This window comes from Schistocerca americana, chromosome 6, assembly GCF_021461395.2.
Source record: "Schistocerca americana isolate TAMUIC-IGC-003095 chromosome 6, iqSchAmer2.1, whole genome shotgun sequence".
Lineage (NCBI taxonomy): Eukaryota > Metazoa > Arthropoda > Insecta > Orthoptera > Acrididae > Schistocerca > Schistocerca americana.
This window is the reverse complement of record NC_060124.1, coordinates 231,417,690-231,437,294: the sequence shown is the minus strand read 5'-3', so window position 1 is coordinate 231,437,294 and position 19,605 is coordinate 231,417,690. Positions and strand designations below refer to the sequence as shown.

The window sequence follows — 19,605 nt, the reverse complement described above, 5'->3', positions numbered from 1 at the left end:
CAAAGACTGAAATTATCGTCAAGAAAACTGTACCTACTCATCATCCAGATGCTCACACACAGGGAAACTGATGAAGGGGGCCAGTTCTATCCGAATTTGGCCCAATACAACGAATCCAGAACAAGTAGTCAACACTCAGGTGGACGTTCCGTTACTTTATAGTCAAATTAGTTTTAAAGACCCTCTACCTAATAATATATGCAGTAGTAATTTCGTTATGCACTTGAACATAAGAGGTCTGTCTGAAGGAATGATCAGGAAGCTTTATGATATAGAAATTTTGCTAGAAAGTGTGAAACAATCTGTGAAAGTAATATGCCTTAATGAACATTGGCTAAAATCTGAAAATATCAGTCTCCTAAATAAACTTACAGGTTATAAACTGGCTACCAGCTTTTGTAGGACCAATGGGTATGGAGGCTCTTGCATATTAGTTCATTCCACGGTAAACTATGATATCAGACAGAATTTTAGCCATTTGAATGAAGAAGGCACATTTGAAAGTTGTTGTATAGAACTTAAAGAGTATAACACACTAATTATCAGCATATATCGCACCCCTGGGTACCATATAAGCTCTGTATTCTTAGATAAGTTTGATACATTGCTACATAAATTAAAATGTGAGAAACTGTACAAGAAAGTGGTTATATGTGCTGACTTCAACATAGATGTAAGGACTGATGACAAATTTTCTTCACACTTAAAGAACCTGGTAGCCACAAATGGGCTAAATCTCAATTTCGATCAGTATACAAGAATTACAGCAAGCTCTGCAACACGTATTGACAATATTGTAAGTAGCTATAATTATTATGTAAAAGAAAAATTTCTTCTAGATTTAGGAGTATCAGACCATAAAGCACTATTTGTATCACTACCGAAGCAAAATTCAGTCTGCACAACAAAAAGATGTAGGAATTTCAGTCAAGAAAATGTGGAAGTATTTTGCAAAAAACTAAGCCAAACCAAGTGGACAGTCAGCAAACACACTTCCACAAGTGACAATTACAATAACTTTTTAACTGAATTCTTGGGTGTATTCAATGAATGCTTCCCTTTTGTAACAGTGAGGACCAGGTCCCAAAAAAGTAGATCCTGGGTAACAAAAGGAATTAGAGTGTCTAGTGCTACTAAGAGGAAACTGCATATGGAGGCAAAAGTAAATCGAAGCCCTCAATTTCTTAAGTATGTAAGCACATACAAAAAAACATTTGACAAAATAGTTAAACTAACAAAACGTACTGCAAATAACGACTTCATTACAAATGCAAAAAACAAATCAAAAGCTGTTTGGTCTGTTATAAGAAGTGAAGTTGGCAGCGAGGCAGAGAGAAAATGCCCTTCTAAAATAGTGATTAATGGTACAGCTGTTACAGAACCCAGTGCCATTTGTGAATCATTCAATGACTTTTTCATAAATTGTAACAAATTTGGTGACTGTTCACCACCAAATACAAAGCCCAATATGACAGATAGCAATTGCACATGTTTTAAGTTTTCTCATGTTTCCATCTCAGATGTCATCAAAATCATAATGTCCCTAAAAAATTCAAAATCTGCGGGGTGGGATGAGGTCCCCACTGAAATAATAAAAATAGTCCGTCACAGTATTGCATATCCACTCTCTTTCATAATCAACCAATCATTTGATGAGGGATGTTTCCCAGATTGATTAAAATATGCAGAAGTTCGGCCCATACACAAAAAAGGCAAACAAGATGAATTGGGCAACTATAGGCCAATCTCACTGTTACCAATTTTCTCAAAAATATTTGAAAGAGCTGCATGTGATCAGATTGAAAATCACAATTCATCTAACAGCATTATCTTAGGCAATCAATATGGTTTCAGAAAAGGCCGCAGCACAATCCATGCAATAAATGAATTAGTCGCAAAAGTCAGCAGATGTCTTGATGATAGAATGTGTGTGTCAGGCATCTTTTGTGACCTGTCCAAAGCCTTCGACACAGTAAATCATGACCTGCTTCTCCAAAAATTGGCACGCTATGGTTTTCAAGGCAAATCTCTTAGCTGGATGTCATCATACTTGGCAAACAGAAAACAAAGAGTACTTATTAACATCAACGGCAAGAAATTTCTCTCTGGCTGGAAAAACACTCAATTAGGTGTTCCACAAGGCTCAATATTAGGGCCACTGCTTTTTCTATATTATATTAATGATATGCCACGTCAGGTCCAGTCTGATACTATCCTCTATGCAGATGACTCAACAGCTGTAGTCTGTTGTAAAAATGAGGTAGACCTAATTCGTCATATTGAACAAACACTTGGGGAAGTGGAGGCATGGGTCAAAAACAATAACTTGACATTAAATTTTACGAAAACAGAAATTGTTCATTTTACCACAAAACAATCTGCACAGTCTATAAGTGAAATAAGGTATATGGACAAAAAATTAGAGACTGCAGACTGTGTCAAATTCCTTGGCGTGTTAGTCAATAAAAACCTGTTATGGAGTCGCCATGTGGATAACATACTGGGTCGACTGAATAGCCTTGTATATATTATGAATATCTTGTATAGTATTACTGATTTAGCTGTAAGAAAAACTGTATATAATGCATATTTTGTTTCAGTCATTAGGTATAGTACAATTTTCTGGGGGTCTGAAAAAACAAATTTACTTAGAGCTTTTAGACTACAAAAAAGAATCATCCGAGCAATGGTGGGAGCAAAACCAAATCAACACTGCAAACCTTTATTTGTAAAACTGGATCTAATGAGCATTCCAAGCATATACATCTATGAAACTCTCACTTTCACGAAAAGAAACCCGCAACTTTTTGAGGGCAACTTCTTCTTGCATCAATATGATACAAGACATAGAACGAGCTACATGTTACCTACCCACCGTTTAAAATCATATGAAAAAACCCCATACTATATGGGCATGAAATTTGTAAATAAAATATGGAAAGATATGGATGACCCAAATATAAAAGGCACCAAAAGAGACCTGGAAAAATATCTGAAAGATAAATGTTACTATAGTGTAGAAGATTTCATGAATGGTAACAATGCATTATAATTGTAATTAAAATACCTCTTTGAAGATGTTACACCATGTATATTATTAGTTTATTGTCTATTTTTAGTATTGTTATATATAGTGTAATAACTGACAAGTCACCTATGTCACAATCTTTGATTGTATAAGGCATGTTATGTTGTGATAAAAATTGAATTGAATTGAACAGAGAGAGCCATATAAAGCTGCCCATCAAAAAGCAATTGACACTGAGGTCCACACCCACAACATATAAAAAGTGGGATGTATAAAGGAAGAGGAGAAGACTGAAATGACAGAGACAATGGCTTTTAGAAAAGAACAGGATACAAGTACAGAATTCTGCTGACAAAGGATAAATACAAGTTCTGGGGGATGAGGACTGACAAGAATGAGCTGCACAGAATGTAGGAGAGACAGCTATATTGATACAAGGTTGACCTTTAATTGCCTTTTTATGCCTGGAAAGAATTTAATTTCTCTTATATTTTGTGGAAGATTGTTCCAAAGACTGGTTTCTGACACCGAAAATGATTTAGAGAAGATTACAATGTTAAGTCTGGTGCAGAGAGGATTTTACTTTGTTGGTAATGAGTATTTCTGTTATGGTGTGATATGATTGAAAATGCTATGTCACAAATGCTTTGTACACAAGCATACATTTCCAATTCCAGCCTGTGTGAGCTATTGAACGGAAGTCCTTGGAGAATGGTATCACCTCAAATATGGGGAGTATTAGTGTCTCTACGAGCTTCTTTTTAAGCTCGAAAGGAAATTTCCCCCCCCCCCCCCCCCCCCAGTTTTGTGTTCAGTCCACTCTAAATAAAATAAAACAAAGCTTATAGAAAGAAGTAAAATTATTAATACAAAAACAAAATCAGTAAATCCATATATCCAACCCAAGTAAATTCATAGCCAGTTTGTATTTGTAAAGATAAGATTGCAGCACTTAATTCTGTCACTGATGTAAACTCCCAAACATGTTTAAACATCTGAATTATGAGTTCAGATAAAACTTTAAATTATGATATCTTTTTTTCCGTATTCTGATTTTGATGAAATAAAGCCTATATGTTACCTGTGAAAATCCCATGGAAATTTGTCTAGTAGTTTTGAAGATTAGTGTGTTCAAACAGACAGACAGGGATGATGGTTTTACAGTTTTGTTATTAGTATAGAACAGCAAGGTCTCTTATCAAGTTGCTAATAGAATTTTTAATGTTCAACATTATATAATTAGATAATCTAAAAAAAGAAAAAGGTAGCTAAGCCCAATGGGTAAGTATTCAAAGGTCTGAGGTTCAATCCTCTGTCAGTCTAAGGATTGTTTTCTGATACTTAATGCTTCTTCCACCTTCAGCTATCATTTGTATATGTGAAAATGCTGAGTAACAGTGAGATTCAGAGTCCATGACAAACTGTGTGTCGTGCCCCAATAACTGACTGGAAAGTCAATTCAGAGGTTGGAAGAACAAGTGCACACCATCTCTTCTCCAACAAAAAAGGAAGAAAGATTAGAGTTCAACACCATGGCAGCATCGAGATCATTAGAGATGGCCATCTCCAAGAGGACAGTGCCTGGTAAAGCACTGTGACGCTCAAAAGAACCTTCAAGTTGATGACGATTTTACGATTCCACAAGATATGGTTTTAATTTTCTTTTGAATTTTCAGAGGCTGAGAATACATTCCTCACCACGTGACAGAAGATACAACTGCTGAGGAATGATAACATGTTTATACAGAATTGCGCACCCCCTTAATTTCTACATACTTTGTGCTTGATAAGAAATATGTATAGGGGCGACAATACACTGCTCAGCAACATGTACAGAAGAGGAGAGTGGCTGAATTTATGAAGGAAGGAAGATTATGGTTTAACACACTGTCAACATCTAGGTCACTACAGATAGGCTGAAAGTACAGATCTGTGATATCTTTCTGACAAAAACATTTTTAGTAAGTAAAATTTTACTCATTGCTTACCAAAATCTATTCACTTACAAAGATCAAGTTTAGAGACTTAATTTCACTACCTTCTTCCCAAGTTCTCCTTATGACAACAGTGTGTTTTTGTTCTTTTCTGGTGCACAAATAGTCATTATTTTTGGGACCCAGTACCTTGAATTTAGATGAATTCTGCATTACTATGGTGACTTTGCCTATGTTTTAACAGACAGAAATTCAATCTGTATGCACAAAAAGTCAATGACCATAAGCAGCATGGGCTGTAGATATTCAGCTTTCCAATGTAATTTCCTTTGTAATCAATGTGGCATTTTCTATTCATGCTCCGTAGCTCACAATGGTAAACATAGATTACATAGGTCAGAGCTAAGGCTTTGAGATCATTTCAACAAAATCCTGATGCTGTATCAAAAAGTGCACAAACATTTTTAGTAGCACTTGGCTGTGCAACATCTGTTTGAGAACAGATGACACATACATGGAATAGTTCACAATCAATGTTATCATCAGTGTTATGTGGAACACAGACTGTGGTAGCAGGCACAAGCAAGTTCTCACTGTGACACCCCATGTATCGCCTGTAACAAAACAGTACAGTTAGCAATTGTGTGCTTCAGTTGTTGTACATCACCCTCACCCCATGCTATTATGCTCAAGTCCACACAGGACTCTAAGCAAGTTGACATTTACCCCAAGCATTAACAACTGTGCTGCAGATTCCAAATTAGACACATGAGCCATAGTGTCTCTGATGAATACGGATGACTGCAGGCAGATTGGTTTTCCATGGAAGTGGAAGTTTCAGTAGGCAAGTGTAACAAAACTGACTCAGAAACAAATTTTTGGTCACTTCAAACATAGCAGTTAAAATTTTTGGACATTGTGGGCTTAGTCTTTTTGCATTTCTGATTCAAGATCATGTGGATTAAATTTCAACCATCAACCCATTTCGCGATCTATGAAGTTTTTATACAGTTCTTACCTTCATAAAGTAGTAGTAGTAGTAGTAGTAGTAGTAGTAGCTTTATTCATCTGTAGTTCTATTTTTACAAGGATATAGGACATGTCAAAGTATTTACAAGTTTAGACCAATTTAAAATAAGCTAATTCGTACACACATATATTTACAGACTTCTAGTTAGAGACAATCATTAGATTTACTACTGGTATACAAGACTTTTTTTACAAATAACATATTAAATAATGTAATTCCACACTGTTCACTCATATCGCATTATCAGTCACTGCACACACTATACACGCATTGTTTCAGAACACTTCACTCACCACACACACACACACACACACACACACACACACACACACACACACACACTGGTGATTTTTGGACCACTTTCTGCACCGCAACTTCCCATTTGCTATCCTGAAAAACTGAGTCAACATCCCTCCATAATGAATATAATAGAGGGAAACATTCCAGGTGGGAAAAATATATCTAAAAACACAGATGATGTGACTTACCGAACGAAAGTGCTGGCAGGTCGATAGACACACAAACAAACACAAATATACACACGAAATTCCAGCTTTCACAACCAACGGTTGCTTCGTCAGGAAAGAGGGAAGGAGAGGGAAAGACGAAAGGATGTGGGTTTTAAGGGAGAGGGTAAGGAGTCATTCCAATCCCGGGAGTGGAAAGACTTACCTTAGGGGGAAAAAAGAACGGGTATACACACACACACACACACACACACACACACACACACACACACACACACATATCCATCCGCACATACACAGACACAAGCAGACATTGTCTGTTTGTGTGTCTACCGACCTGCCAGCACTTTCGTTCGGTAAGTCACATCATCTGTGTTTTTAGATATATCCCTCCATAATGAGTGAGATGTTGAGCTCAGAAAGAGGAAGAGGTGTTAGTGTTGTGTTATGCATAGCTTGGCGGTAAATATTTATAGAAAACGAAAAAAAGAAGGGAGAAAACATGGTGTGAAGGTGTTGTGTGGAATGTTGGATGTTTCATAATCATTATTATTATTATTTATTTGTATAGCATTGTTTTTACCAAACTCCTACTCTGTTTTATCTAAGTAATCCTTCAATGTATATAATGTATTGCATAACAGGTACTTTTTAGCTTTCTTTTAAAATAAGTGTATTTTTGCAGTTTCTTAAATCCCTTTTGGTAATTTATTGTACAGTTATATTCCTTGGTAGAAAATGCTGTTTTTAGTTTTATGTTTATTTTATCTTGGTAAATGTAAGTTGAGTCTATCTCTTGTTGCATGGTCATGAACATAGCTGTTTATGCAGTAATTAGTTACACTATTTCTGATGTGTACAACTGACTGGTAAATGTATTCACATAGAGCAGTTAAAATCCCCATTGTTTTGAACAGATCTTTACAATGAGCTCGACTACAATTTTTGGTTATTATTCTAATGGCTCTTTTCTGGAATTAATAATTGCGTTCATATTTTGTGCATTTGTTCCCCAAAAACGAATGCCACAGCTAAGAATTGAGTGTACATATTAATAGTATGTAACTAAAAGACACTGCATGACACACACTGATGATAGGATTCTAAGGGCATAACATGCTGATGACATTCTGTTTGCAAGTACCTTTGTGTATTCACACCACTTCAACTGAGAATCAATATTCATTCCTAGAAATTTTGCATTTGTTACACAGTCTATAGAGGTGCCATCTATATTTAATTTAACATTGTCATTTTCCCTCTTCAAACTGAAATTCATGGCATTAGTTTTCTTTGTGTTCAATGTCACTTTGCTGCGTACTGACCAGTCATAAACTTCCTTGAGAGTTTCGTTTGCTTTCTCTGCCATGAGTTCTCTTGTTTTCTCAGCAACTATAATATTGCTATCTAGATAAAAGAAAATTTTTTCACTATGAGTAACACTACTGGGAAAGTCATTGATGTATATCAGGAATAGTATTGATCCTAATATGTTACCTTGCGGAATCCGTACATTAATGTATTTTGGTTCTGATAAGTGATTTATTAGAAGTTTAGATGTATTTGAGTATGTGATATCTCTACTCTTTGTACCCTATCTGCTAGGTATGATCGAAGCAAGTCATAAGCAACTCCTCTTATTCATAATGCTTCTAATTTATTTAATAGAATCTTGTGGCTGACTGTATCAAACGCCTCAGAAAGATCCAACAGTATGCCTATGACACACTCATCTTCATCAAGAGCATCATGTACAACTTGTGAATTCTACTATGGCTGACTCCAAATTTTTGCCACTGCAGAAACCAAAAACTGTGATTCGCTTAAAAGATTGTATGTATTCCGGTAATCATTAATCTCTGTTTCATAATTGCTTCTATTATTTTTGAGAATGGTGACAGCAGGGAAATAGGCCGGTAATTTTCTATGTCTTCTGCATTACCGTTCTTAGGCAAAGGTACAACTCTTGAACATTTTAACTGCTCTGGAAATGTCCCTGATGTGAAGGAATCATTTATTATATTTGTTAAGGGGCGTTGTATTATCCCTATGCATTGTTTCAGTACACACATTCATCTAAGCCTACTGAATTTTTATGAACAGTTTTATTGACTTCATTCTCTTTGGTTGGAAGAAACATCATTGTATTTAGTGCAACATTATTTATAGGCGTTATATTTGTTTTGGGGGATTTTTGCTGTAACTTCTCTGCAATTCTTGAAAAATACTCATTTACCTAGTTTGTTAAGTGTTGTGGACCATTTATTACCTTATCCCCCTCCCTTAGAAGTAGGCCTATGTTATTCTGCATTTGTTTGCTTCTCCCTGTTTCCTTTTTTATAACACCCCAGACTGCTTTGCTGTTATTCTCTACATTATATATTATTTTGTCATTAAATAACTTTTTGCAGCAGTCAGCGCTTTCCTACAGATCTTTTTGTGTCTATGATAAAAGTTTAAGAATTCTGGACCATTGCAAATCTTTTTCATGGAACTGAGGCGTTTAAGTGTTTGGGAGGACTTTGTAATAGCTGCTGTTATCCATCTGTTTTTGTGAGGTGTTGATACAGACATGCACACTTTTGGAAATGCTTTTTCAAAGTTCAATTTAAATAAGGTGGAGAATTTAGAGAATTTCGTATTCACATTGGTTTCCCTATACACTTCATCCCAGCTTTGTTTTGCTAGTTCTTTTGAAAAATCTTTTATTCTTATTTCTGATAGATGTCGTTTGTCGGCTTGTAGTTTAGGGAATGATTCAATGCCTGATTTTACTTTTGTTATTTGACAGAGATGGTCTGATAGTCCGAGCTCTTTTACAACTACATCACATTTTTCCCTGTCCATATTTGTGGCCACATGGTCAATTACTGATGCAGTCACTGTAGTAACCCTTGTTGCACTATTGACCAATAGGGACATGTCAAAACTTTGAAGGATATTTATGAGGGTGCTGTTGGGTTCATTTATGATATTAGTGTTGATGTTAATGTCCCCACACAGAATTATGTTGACCTTTGTACTTGATACTTTATCTAGAACTTCTGTTAATTTATTGAAAAAAGTGTCCACACTCCCACTGGGAGATCTATACACTCATAAAATGATTAATTTCTTGGTGATATCAAGCCCTGTTAATTCTATAGCTGATATTTCAAAGTGTTTGTCTTCACTTACTATACTGAGGTCATATCTTGATTTGAACTGTGTTCCTTTCCTGATATAAATGCATGATCCTCCACCCCTTGAAGTAGTTCTGCAGTAAGAGTTTGCCATTTCATATAATGATAATACTACATGTTGGATTTCTGTTTCCCTACACCAGTGCTCAGTAATGCAAACTACTGGGCAGTTCAAAGATTGGAGCTCAACTTCTAACAGTTATTTCATTTTTTAATGATTGCATGTTTTGATGGAGGATTGTTAAGTGTGTGAAATGCCCCATGTTACTCTTTACAATGGTTTGTTTTCCTTTGTGACATATGGTATGTGTGATATTTGAAGTGTTACAATCTGTCTTGTGAATGGTTGTTTCAGTATTTTTTTTTTTTTTTTTTCCTTTAGGCAGGGGAACCTGCTGTCTGGATTTATCCCAAAAAATACCTACTTTTTCTACCTACGACAACAGGTATTTGACCATGTGTGGCCTGAGATCCACCCCCTATACTTTCATGAATCAGCTGTACCAATCTTCCCTTCACAGTCCTGTTTAGGTGTAGGCAATGCCTTGTGAAACTACATCAGTTTATACCACAATAAATTTTTATTTTTTACTTCCAGTTACCAGTATTAGTCTACGGAACCATTTTCGAACCAAGGCTCCTAATGACATGGTAAGCTGCTAAACAGTGCCACTGCGTAGCCCTGACCGATACCCATCACAAACTAACTAAAGCTAAAAGCTTGAGTTTGTGTTATGAATATTGATATAGATGTTGATGATGAAATTAGTAATAATTTCCTAAACATTCTGAGCACTTCTGGCATGGTATCAAAAAGTTCAGCATCAATCTTAGACCATGTGCTGATATATAGCCACAAGAAACCTCGTAAACAAACAATGGAAAATCCAGAATGGAATGTAACAATACCAGAGAAGGAAAGTTGCTACTCACCATATAGCAGAGATGCTGAGTCACTATAGGCACAATAATAAGATTCACACACTCATAGCTATCAGCCATTAAGGCCTTTGTCAGCAGTAGACACACATAAAATGTCTGACAGACAGCAGTAATAGCTTCAAAAATAAACTGAAATCATATCTCCTTGACAACTCCTTCTATACCATAGATGAATTCTTGGATATGAATAAATAAATCTATAAATATAGTATGTCCATTTTGTGCCATTTAAGGGAATGGGGTAAATAATAGAAATATTAATCCTTAACTCTGTATTGTAAAATATATATATATATTTTTAAAAATCTTGTTTCATATGTGCATTTCTTGTGCACTTGACACGTTCCACATCATAACGGCTATTACTGCAGTCTTTCAGACATTTTATTTCATCTGGTAATTTGTCAAAAATTTTACAGCAGCATATTTTACCCCTTTCTGTGGCAAAGATAGGTTGAGTAAAGGATAGTGTAAGTCTTTCTTTTTTCTGGTATTATAATCATGAAAGTCACTGTTCTTTTTAAACTGGTCCATATTGTTGAGAACAAATTTCATTAGTGAGTAAATGTACTGTGAGGCTGTTGTAAGAATTCCCAATCTTTTAAAAAGATGCCTACAAGATGTGCGACTATCAACCCCACACATTATTCTTACCACTTTCTTTTGAGGAGTGAATACTCTTTGTCTAAATGTTGAGTTACCCCAAAATATTATTCCGTATGATATCAGAGAGTGAAAGTATGCAAAGTATGTTAGCTTACTAATTTCTATATCCTCAAAATTGGCAATTATTCTGACTGCAAAAGTTGCTGAACCTAGTCACTTTAGAAGATAAAAAATATGAATTTTCCAACTATGATTCTCATCTATGTGTACACCCAAAAACTTAGGTGCTCTACCCTGTCTACTGATTTCTGTTGATGTGCTATATTTATTGAAGGAACTGTACTTTTTGCAGCAGAAAATTGGTTTACTGTTCCCCCCCCCCCCCCCCCCCCCCCAAAGTTTAGAGCAAGCACATTTGCAGAAAACCAATTAATGACTTTTCCAAAGACCTTATTTGTATCATTTTCATTTGGAGTTTCTTTTACCAGATTAATAATGATGTTTGTACCACCAGCAAACAGTGTCAGTTCAGACAAACCCTCTGCCAGGCACATAAATGTGATTTGCAGAGTATCAATGTAGATGTAGATATTTTGCATATCAGGATAACATTACTAAGTATTTCACAAATAGTTCTGTACATAATCAAGCTTGTAATTTCCAAAGAAAACAAACAACTCACTCCAAACAGGATTTTCTCTAAGAGAATAAAAAAGTATGACAAACTGTGAAAGAAAATCAAAAAGATTACTAAAATGTGTGTCTGAAATAGCAGCTAAAACACACTTCAAAAGTGATCCATACTAAACAATTAAAGATCATTTAGATGACTCAGAGTAGTGGTTAACAATGGAAGGGGACAACACCACAATCTTGTCACATTATAACGGTTTTATGAGAAATTAATGTGCCAAGATGTACTATGCATAACAGTAACATCAACATTCCACTCATCACAGGAAGATGTCAAGTCTGCTGGACTGACGGGAGGACATTAAAAATGAGTTCGGGTAATTGTGACATGTTTTGTGGGCTTGGTGTCAATTTTCCAAAGAGACTGGAGTCTGTGTAAGGGGTATAACAGCATGTTCATTGTCCAGGAGTCACCAGCATGTGCCCTTTGCCGTGTGCAGTGATGAAGAGCAAAACTATGTTTATATTACTTTAATTTATTAAACTATGCCAAATTACCAGCAGAGATAAAAAAACAATTTATAGTTTTTGCCAAACCATACAGATTAAGTAGTTGTCGTTGATTTTTGGTTTCTATCTTCGGGATCAGTTGCATACCAGAAAATGGGCTCATAATCCGAAACACTGGTCGTACAGAAATGATAAATTCTGTGAAACAACCTTGGCTAAAAAAAAATGTTTCGTTTAGTCAATACTTTAGTTACATTATAAAATTTTGTACATCAGGGGCCAACCGGATGGGATAGTGCAGTTGTTAACACAATGACCTGATATTTAGTATTCTGGAGTTAGCTCTGTCCGTTATAGGGATAAAGTTTCCCTAACTAGTTTTACGCAAATACTGTGATGGTTCCTTTATCTAGATCACAGCCCACCAACTGTCCATCCTCATAAAAACATAATTGTATTCTGTCTGTGTATATTTTTTGAGCTACCAGTACAATTTTTTCATTATTATTAAGATTAAAAAATTAATCCTATGTCACTATGAGATGATTTCTGAATGAATAAATAAATTTAGATGCCCAACTTAAAATTAGATATTGCATAAAAACGTCTAAATATCGGTACCTTTCCTTATACGCAAAATAACCGACGACTCCATTCTCAGTATATAAACACACGCCGCAACTGCAATGCCTAGCTTGGCATCATGTCACTTGTCACCATGGCAACAGCACAACAAGTGGCAGGTGTGCCATAATACGAACATTTTGTACATCTGATATTTGCCTAATTACATTCGTATTTTACCTTAAACCACAGATGTATCTATAACCTAAGCATTTTACCATTGGCTTAAGTACTTAATTTTTTTCGGTTTGTAAATCATCAACATTTTGGCTATTTATAAAAGGACAATACACACTTGGTCGATGGGGGTTTCAAAACATACCACAATTGATTCGTTCAAGCAGCTGCTAGAGAATTACCTTAAAGCACTAGAAACAGGAGTCACTACGCATGCGCAGAAACGATGACGTAAAAAACATGTTTCCTTTGCTTATACTTGGATGAAATCATAGGTATTACGTCGAGATAGTAAAAGCATTCAGCAAAATGTGTTACGAGAGCTGCTAATGGAGGACGTAAATTACATACGAATGGGTGAGAGTGTATTTCAGTATTTGCTCATTAAAGTGGCTTCTCAAATTACAAAAGATAATACTCTTTTGAGAAATGATTTACGTGCAGAAGACAGGCAAACTGTGACACTGGGATATCTTGACACAGGAGAGAGCTACTCTAGTTTACAACACAGTACTCGACTATCACATTGCACATTAACCAAAATAATTCCAGAAAGGTGTGAAGCGATTTATAAAGCACTGAAGGGGTAATATGTGAATGTAAATAAATGTTTAGTACACTACATGGGCAATAAGAACTATTTCTATTTTTGAATAATGGAATTAGTGTTCCAACAACTACAAAATTAATAAAAAGTACGAAACAGATGAAGCGCTCTTGTGGCAACTAGAGTTTAAGGATAAACAAAGTGGAATGGAACGCTAAGAAAGAATTTTTTTATTTTTTGCTCTCTATTCCGGCTTGCTGGAAGGCGGCCTGGATGGTTCCAGATGAAGATGTGGATGCCTGTAGCTGTGATTGTGGTCATGAAGTCGCCTACAGCATGTTCCACTTGCCCATCAACACACAATTAATAGCATGCACTGTGCCCCTTGCTCAACCCCAACCTCGTCCAGGCAAGTTTATTAAAAATATGGATTTACTCCATAGATGTACATCATAAGCTGCTAAACTAATAAATAAACCATTTTTTACCTCCATGAAATAAACAAATGACAGATTCGTCAAATAGCTGTAGCGGCACCAGCGCTCAAAGCGGTTACATTTCACATTGCAGTGAACAGAACTCTTATGATCAAATCTACGACAACGCCCTAGATCTGACCATATTTACTTGACGACAGGCGACGTTTGACAAAGTTCCCTATTACACCATCAAATTTCTTTGACATAAATATTTGACATATCAACTTTGACAAGGAAATTTTATAGTGTAATACCGGCCTGAAACGTTTCTTGTCCTATTTCTGGTTTGGTTCCCGCGCGTAGTGATGGTTGAACACCGGACATGTGTAGTACCAGCAACTGCGTACATTGTTGGGAAGTTGTGTCGGAAGATACGCAAACATTCCTCGGCAGGTGGCCACTTCATAACGACTCCTAACTAAACCACTAACGAAATAAGCCACTCTTTAATCTGTCTGCTACGTCTTTAAAACTTGGCGCTTCGTGGTCGGCAAACCACAGAAGATCCGAGTGTGCAGTAGTGGAAGCAGCTTCCCATTTCCCCCTGCCTGATACTTATAATGCGAGAATTCCTGAATTTTTCATTAAGCTCGCCTACCACATGACGCCGCACACGAAAATGTTCCATAAATTCAGCGTCGCTGTACTGCGGTATCACATTTGAACGACTTAACACTACCAACTACTCATCACTCGGCAGAAAATCCGATTTCCGTTCGCTGGACACCTGAAATAAACGGCAGTTGTGTGATTCATGATTCAGCCAGTTGCTATTCTTTTGCACTTCTACAAGAAAAGGTGATTTTATATGAGTAAGGAAAATGCTTACCTTATATTTATTGATGAAGCGTGAGCACGAAATAGTCGATCACGGAAACTACAACAGCTTTCAAAATAAGGCCTAAATCGATATTATTAAAACACTCTTTTTATAACTTACATGAATATTTTGAATGTGATTTTTCCATGTAATATATTTGCACGTTTATCTTTCCCTACTATAATATTCAATAAGGCCTAACCGACTGTCAAAAATTGATCTACTTGTACGTCCTTATTATATTTCTCTAGTAAATATTTACTGTTGTATAAATTACGTGATGATTATCTGTACTTAATTTCATTTTAAATGTATCCACAAATTTTAATTTTAATTAGGCCTTGTTGACCTTAGTTTTGAACAACTTGTGAATACACTAATACAATATCCTGCAATCTATAACTATCATACAACTGTGTAAGTCTAGGCGTATTGAGTTTGGAGTTATGTATTTTTTAAATGTTTAACAAGTTAATGACTTGTTTCATATCATGTAATAAATACTCTCTGTACACAAAATGATTCAGTGGATCAATAAAGAATGAATGAATGAATGAATTGAAGAACCCGCGCATCAGCGCGCTAGCAGCTGCTTGAACGAACCTAACGCATTCAAATTGCGGTAACAGGCCGTCTATGGAACTGAAATGGGTGGGACGTTAACATCATGTGTTAGTCTTTATTGCATAAACAACGCAATGTAAATACACTATCTATATAGTGCATACGTAAAGCGCATTGCTCCCGGCTTCGTTTGGAATCTTTGTACTTCTTAGCAGACAGGTAGCTGTGATCCATTTGTGTTTGGTGGTGTAGTATGTTGTGGCAATGCTGCGAAGGAATTCATGTGCAATAATGCCTATCGACTCCACAGGAAACACGCTTAAACTTATAGATGATTACAAAGATAAGCCATATGGAATGCCGCTTCTAAGGCTAGGCGCGCACAGGCGATTTTTCAGTCGGCGCGACTTAACAATCGCTGTCGCGGAAGTACATTGTGGTGCGCACACAGCGGCAGGAAAATCGCAACTACTCTCAGTACCAGCATGGATTTCATCGAAACAGCTTGTTTGGTGGCGCTTTTACTACGAAGAAGAGCGAGAAAACAGCGCGAATGTCGTTACTGGGTGCATCCGATTGTAAGTCAAAGACTAGTGAAAGGGCAGTTTTACAAATTACACGAAGAGTTACAAAATCACCCAGATATATTCTTTCAATACTATCGAATGAGTAAGAATACTTTTGATGCACTGCTTCAGACAGTAGGACCGAATATAACAAAACAAGATACGACATGGAGGAAGTGTATACCACCTGAGGAGGGCTTATCAGTGACTTTGAGGTGAGCACACATTACCTCATTCAACAGCTTTTATTGCCCTTTTACATTATTGATTAGATGCAGCAAGAGAATCATTGCATTCAACAATTATTGTTGCCATTTTACATTACTGATCAGATACATAAAGAAAATTACTACTGCAAGTCGAAACTGGCGAACTTGTTTCATGAGAAAACTGCAAAACCATGTTGCGCATAGAGGTTTCTGTGGTCTTGTTGCGGTAGTCAGCAGAGGGGCATACGAACAAATTTTGTGGAGGTTCCGTTTCATTTAGGAAATTTGAAGAATACGGTTGAACGAATGAAGATGCTGGAGAATAAGTTGCTTGAGTTGTTTTATAACACATGTTCGGTCGGATGCTGTGGAAAAATCGGTGAAAGCTGATAATATCTGGCATTCCTCATCACATTCAGTATTTCTATTTTCGGGTAATGTTTCTGTTCTTCGTTTAACTTCACCAGCATGGGGACAAGCATTAATGCAAAATTCTTATCCTCGTTAACATCTTCTTTTTGTCTGTCTTTTAAAATATTTAATAGAGATTCCTTGTAGGACGTAACCTTCTTGGCTTCTCTTTTCGTAGGATGTCGTACTCTTGTGCTTTGTGCAGTGTGCTCTTGTTGTTTTGTGAAGACAAACTGGGGGGAGAACCTACTTCCTTGTTTCCTGTGCTACTGGGTATAATTTCGAAGTTGCTGGTGGTCGGTCTGTCTTCCATTTGAGGGAGCAGAAATAACATTGCATCGAAGCATAGATACTTCCTCCGTTTCCTTGTAGCCTCGCCAGACGAAGATTTTTTCTGTGATGCCAGTTCTCTCGCGAAGCAGTCCTTCAGGTTTTTCCACTTCCTTTGAATTTCTTTACCTGTCATAAATGAAATTATCGCTATATATAATTTATTGTAAGTATTTACCTTAATACTTTTATGAATAAATATTATTGCTGTTACTGAATATTATTTCTTCCAGATACCTTGCAATTGGAAATAGCTTTCGCTCATTACACTACGAATATCTATTGGGAGCCACTACAATCACAGAAATTGTGAAGAATATATGTGAGCAGTTGTGGGAATGTCTACAGCCTATTCATATGGCAGAAAAACTGAAGATTATTGCCAAATAGGTTTTAGACAGAACTGACTTTCCAAATTGCATTGGTGCTGTGGACGGGAAACATGTGAGACTGAAGAAGTCTGCTGACAGTGGCTCAGAGTTTTATAATTACAAGAATTATTTTTCGACAGTGCTTTTGGCCATAGTGGACGCTGACTATTGTTTCACTGTGGTAGACGTGGGCTCGTATGGAGCCAATGGGGATTCTAATGTGTTCAAGAAATCTAACTTCTATCAAAAACTGAAATCTAATCAGTTAAACATTCCAAATCCTCAAAAATTACCACACGACGAGGAAGGAGAGCCTCAACCTTTTAATTTTGTAGGAGATGAAGCATTTTCATTGTCTAGACATATTCTCCAGCCGTACTCGAAGAAAATCCTGACAATGAAACAGCAGCGTGTTTTTAATTATAGACACTGTTGTGCTCGTAGAATGGTGGAATGTACTTTGGCGATTTTGGCTAACAAATGGAGAATATTTCATCGACCTATGGATGTGGATGTTGGTTTTTGAGACACAATCATAAAAGCATGTTGTATTCTGCATAATTTCGTAAGACGAAATGACGGTGTACGAACTGAGGACGAGTCGTACGAATGCCTTCTGCAAGGCTGGAAGCCTGTAGGAATAAGAGCTAATGCGTGTGGTATACAGATAAGGGACTATTTTGCAAACTGCTTTGTGACTCCACAAGGATCAGTATCTTGGCAATTTGAAAAAAATTAAATTGTTGTAACTGTGATGTCTACATGAATGAATAAAATAAGTGAACCATGAAATACCTTTGTTAGTCTTTTCTAGTCCAGGCAGTTCAGTCCAGTTCCGAATTAGGCTGTAGCATACTTCTCCCCATAGTCACTCTTTCAAATTGCGATCACTGTATTCTTTTAATATCCTGTTGTAGAGAGCTGGTCGCTTTTCTACTTCTGCAATTAGTCTTCCTGAATCGACAACACAACTTACAATGTCATCCGTGGCGCAATTCCCGTTATCAGACATGCTGCTGGCGCACTGAACTTGTGTGTCTGCAACACAGAGCGTGAGCGACTGACCGAGAAATCGCGTCGCTAGTGCGCGCGGACCCATGCCAGTGCCTGTGAAACATTCCACACCTGCGACAATCGCGTCGCGCGTGAAATAGGGCCGGTTGCGTCTTTTAAATCGCCGCTACTTTTTTGTCACACGTGTGCGCGCTCCTATTCGAGCCACTGTATTTCATTCTTGCGACAAATAAATCGCGCGACGGAAAATCGCCAGTGCGCGCCTAGCCTAAGATTTAATGTTAAAAATTTTGAGATGAGATGCCCTGAGTGCAAGGATTAGGTAGAAACCCCCCGATTATATTACTGTAAAGAAAAAGTTACCATAAGCTTCAAAATAGGAAAACAGAGAAGAATAATTCATGCTATGACGACTTTATAGGAAAACAGGGAATAATAATTCATGCTATGACGACTTTATAGCATAACAACTGTGGAGCCTGATATCTGAACAAAAGAAATGATGGAGTATGTGTAGCTCCTCAACAAAGTAGTAGAAATAGAAAAAAAATACACTGATTATGCAAAAGGTACCAAATTGGAAAACACACTCTCCATTCTAGTAGTTTCACAAATTTGTCAAGTCCCAGGTTGTTAATCTGCATGTAATCTTTCGTAATCAAAGTTGTGTGAACAACTTTTGATATAAAATAAAATATAAATGTTGTTGTTGTTGTGGTCTTCAGCCCTGAGACTGGTTTGATGCAGCTCTCTATGCTACTCTATCCTGTGTAAGCTTCTTCGTCTCCCAGTACCTACTGCAACTTACATTCTTCTGAATCTGCTTGGTGTATTCATCTCTTGGTCTCCCTCTACGATTTTTACCCTCCACGCTACCCTCCAATACTAAATTGGTGATTCCTTGATGCCTCAGAACATGTCCTACCAACCGATTCCTTCTTCTAGTCAAGTTGTGCCACAAACTCCTTTTCTTTCCAATTCTACACAATACCTCCTCATTAGTTATGTGATCTACCCATCTAATCTTCAGCATTCTTCTGCAGCACCACATTTCGAAAGCTTCTAGTCTCTTCTTGTCTAAACTATTTATCGTCCACGTTTCACTTCCATGCAAGGCTACACCCCACACAAATACTTTCAGAAATGACTTCCTGACACTTA

At 36.8% G+C, this 19,605-nt stretch overlaps 1 protein-coding gene and 1 pseudogene across 1 annotated transcript in view; both read right to left on the bottom strand.

Moving 5' to 3' along the window:
• The window catches only part of LOC124619879 (centrosomal protein of 120 kDa-like), a 191,579-nt gene extending 178,281 nt beyond the window's left edge, over positions 1 to 13,298 (bottom strand). The window contains exons 1-2 of the mRNA XM_047146505.1: positions 13,175 to 13,298; positions 12,954 to 13,136 (exon numbers count right to left, since the gene is read on the bottom strand). Of these exons, the coding sequence (XP_047002461.1) occupies positions 12,954 to 12,987 (34 nt within the window). The 5' untranslated portion in view covers positions 12,988 to 13,136; positions 13,175 to 13,298. The remainder of the gene's footprint in view (positions 1 to 12,953; positions 13,137 to 13,174) is intronic.
• Positions 13,299 to 16,659: 3,361 nt separating this feature from the next.
• On the bottom strand, positions 16,660 to 18,442 carry LOC124620063 (annotated as a pseudogene).
• Positions 18,443 to 19,605: the final 1,163 nt, after the last annotated feature.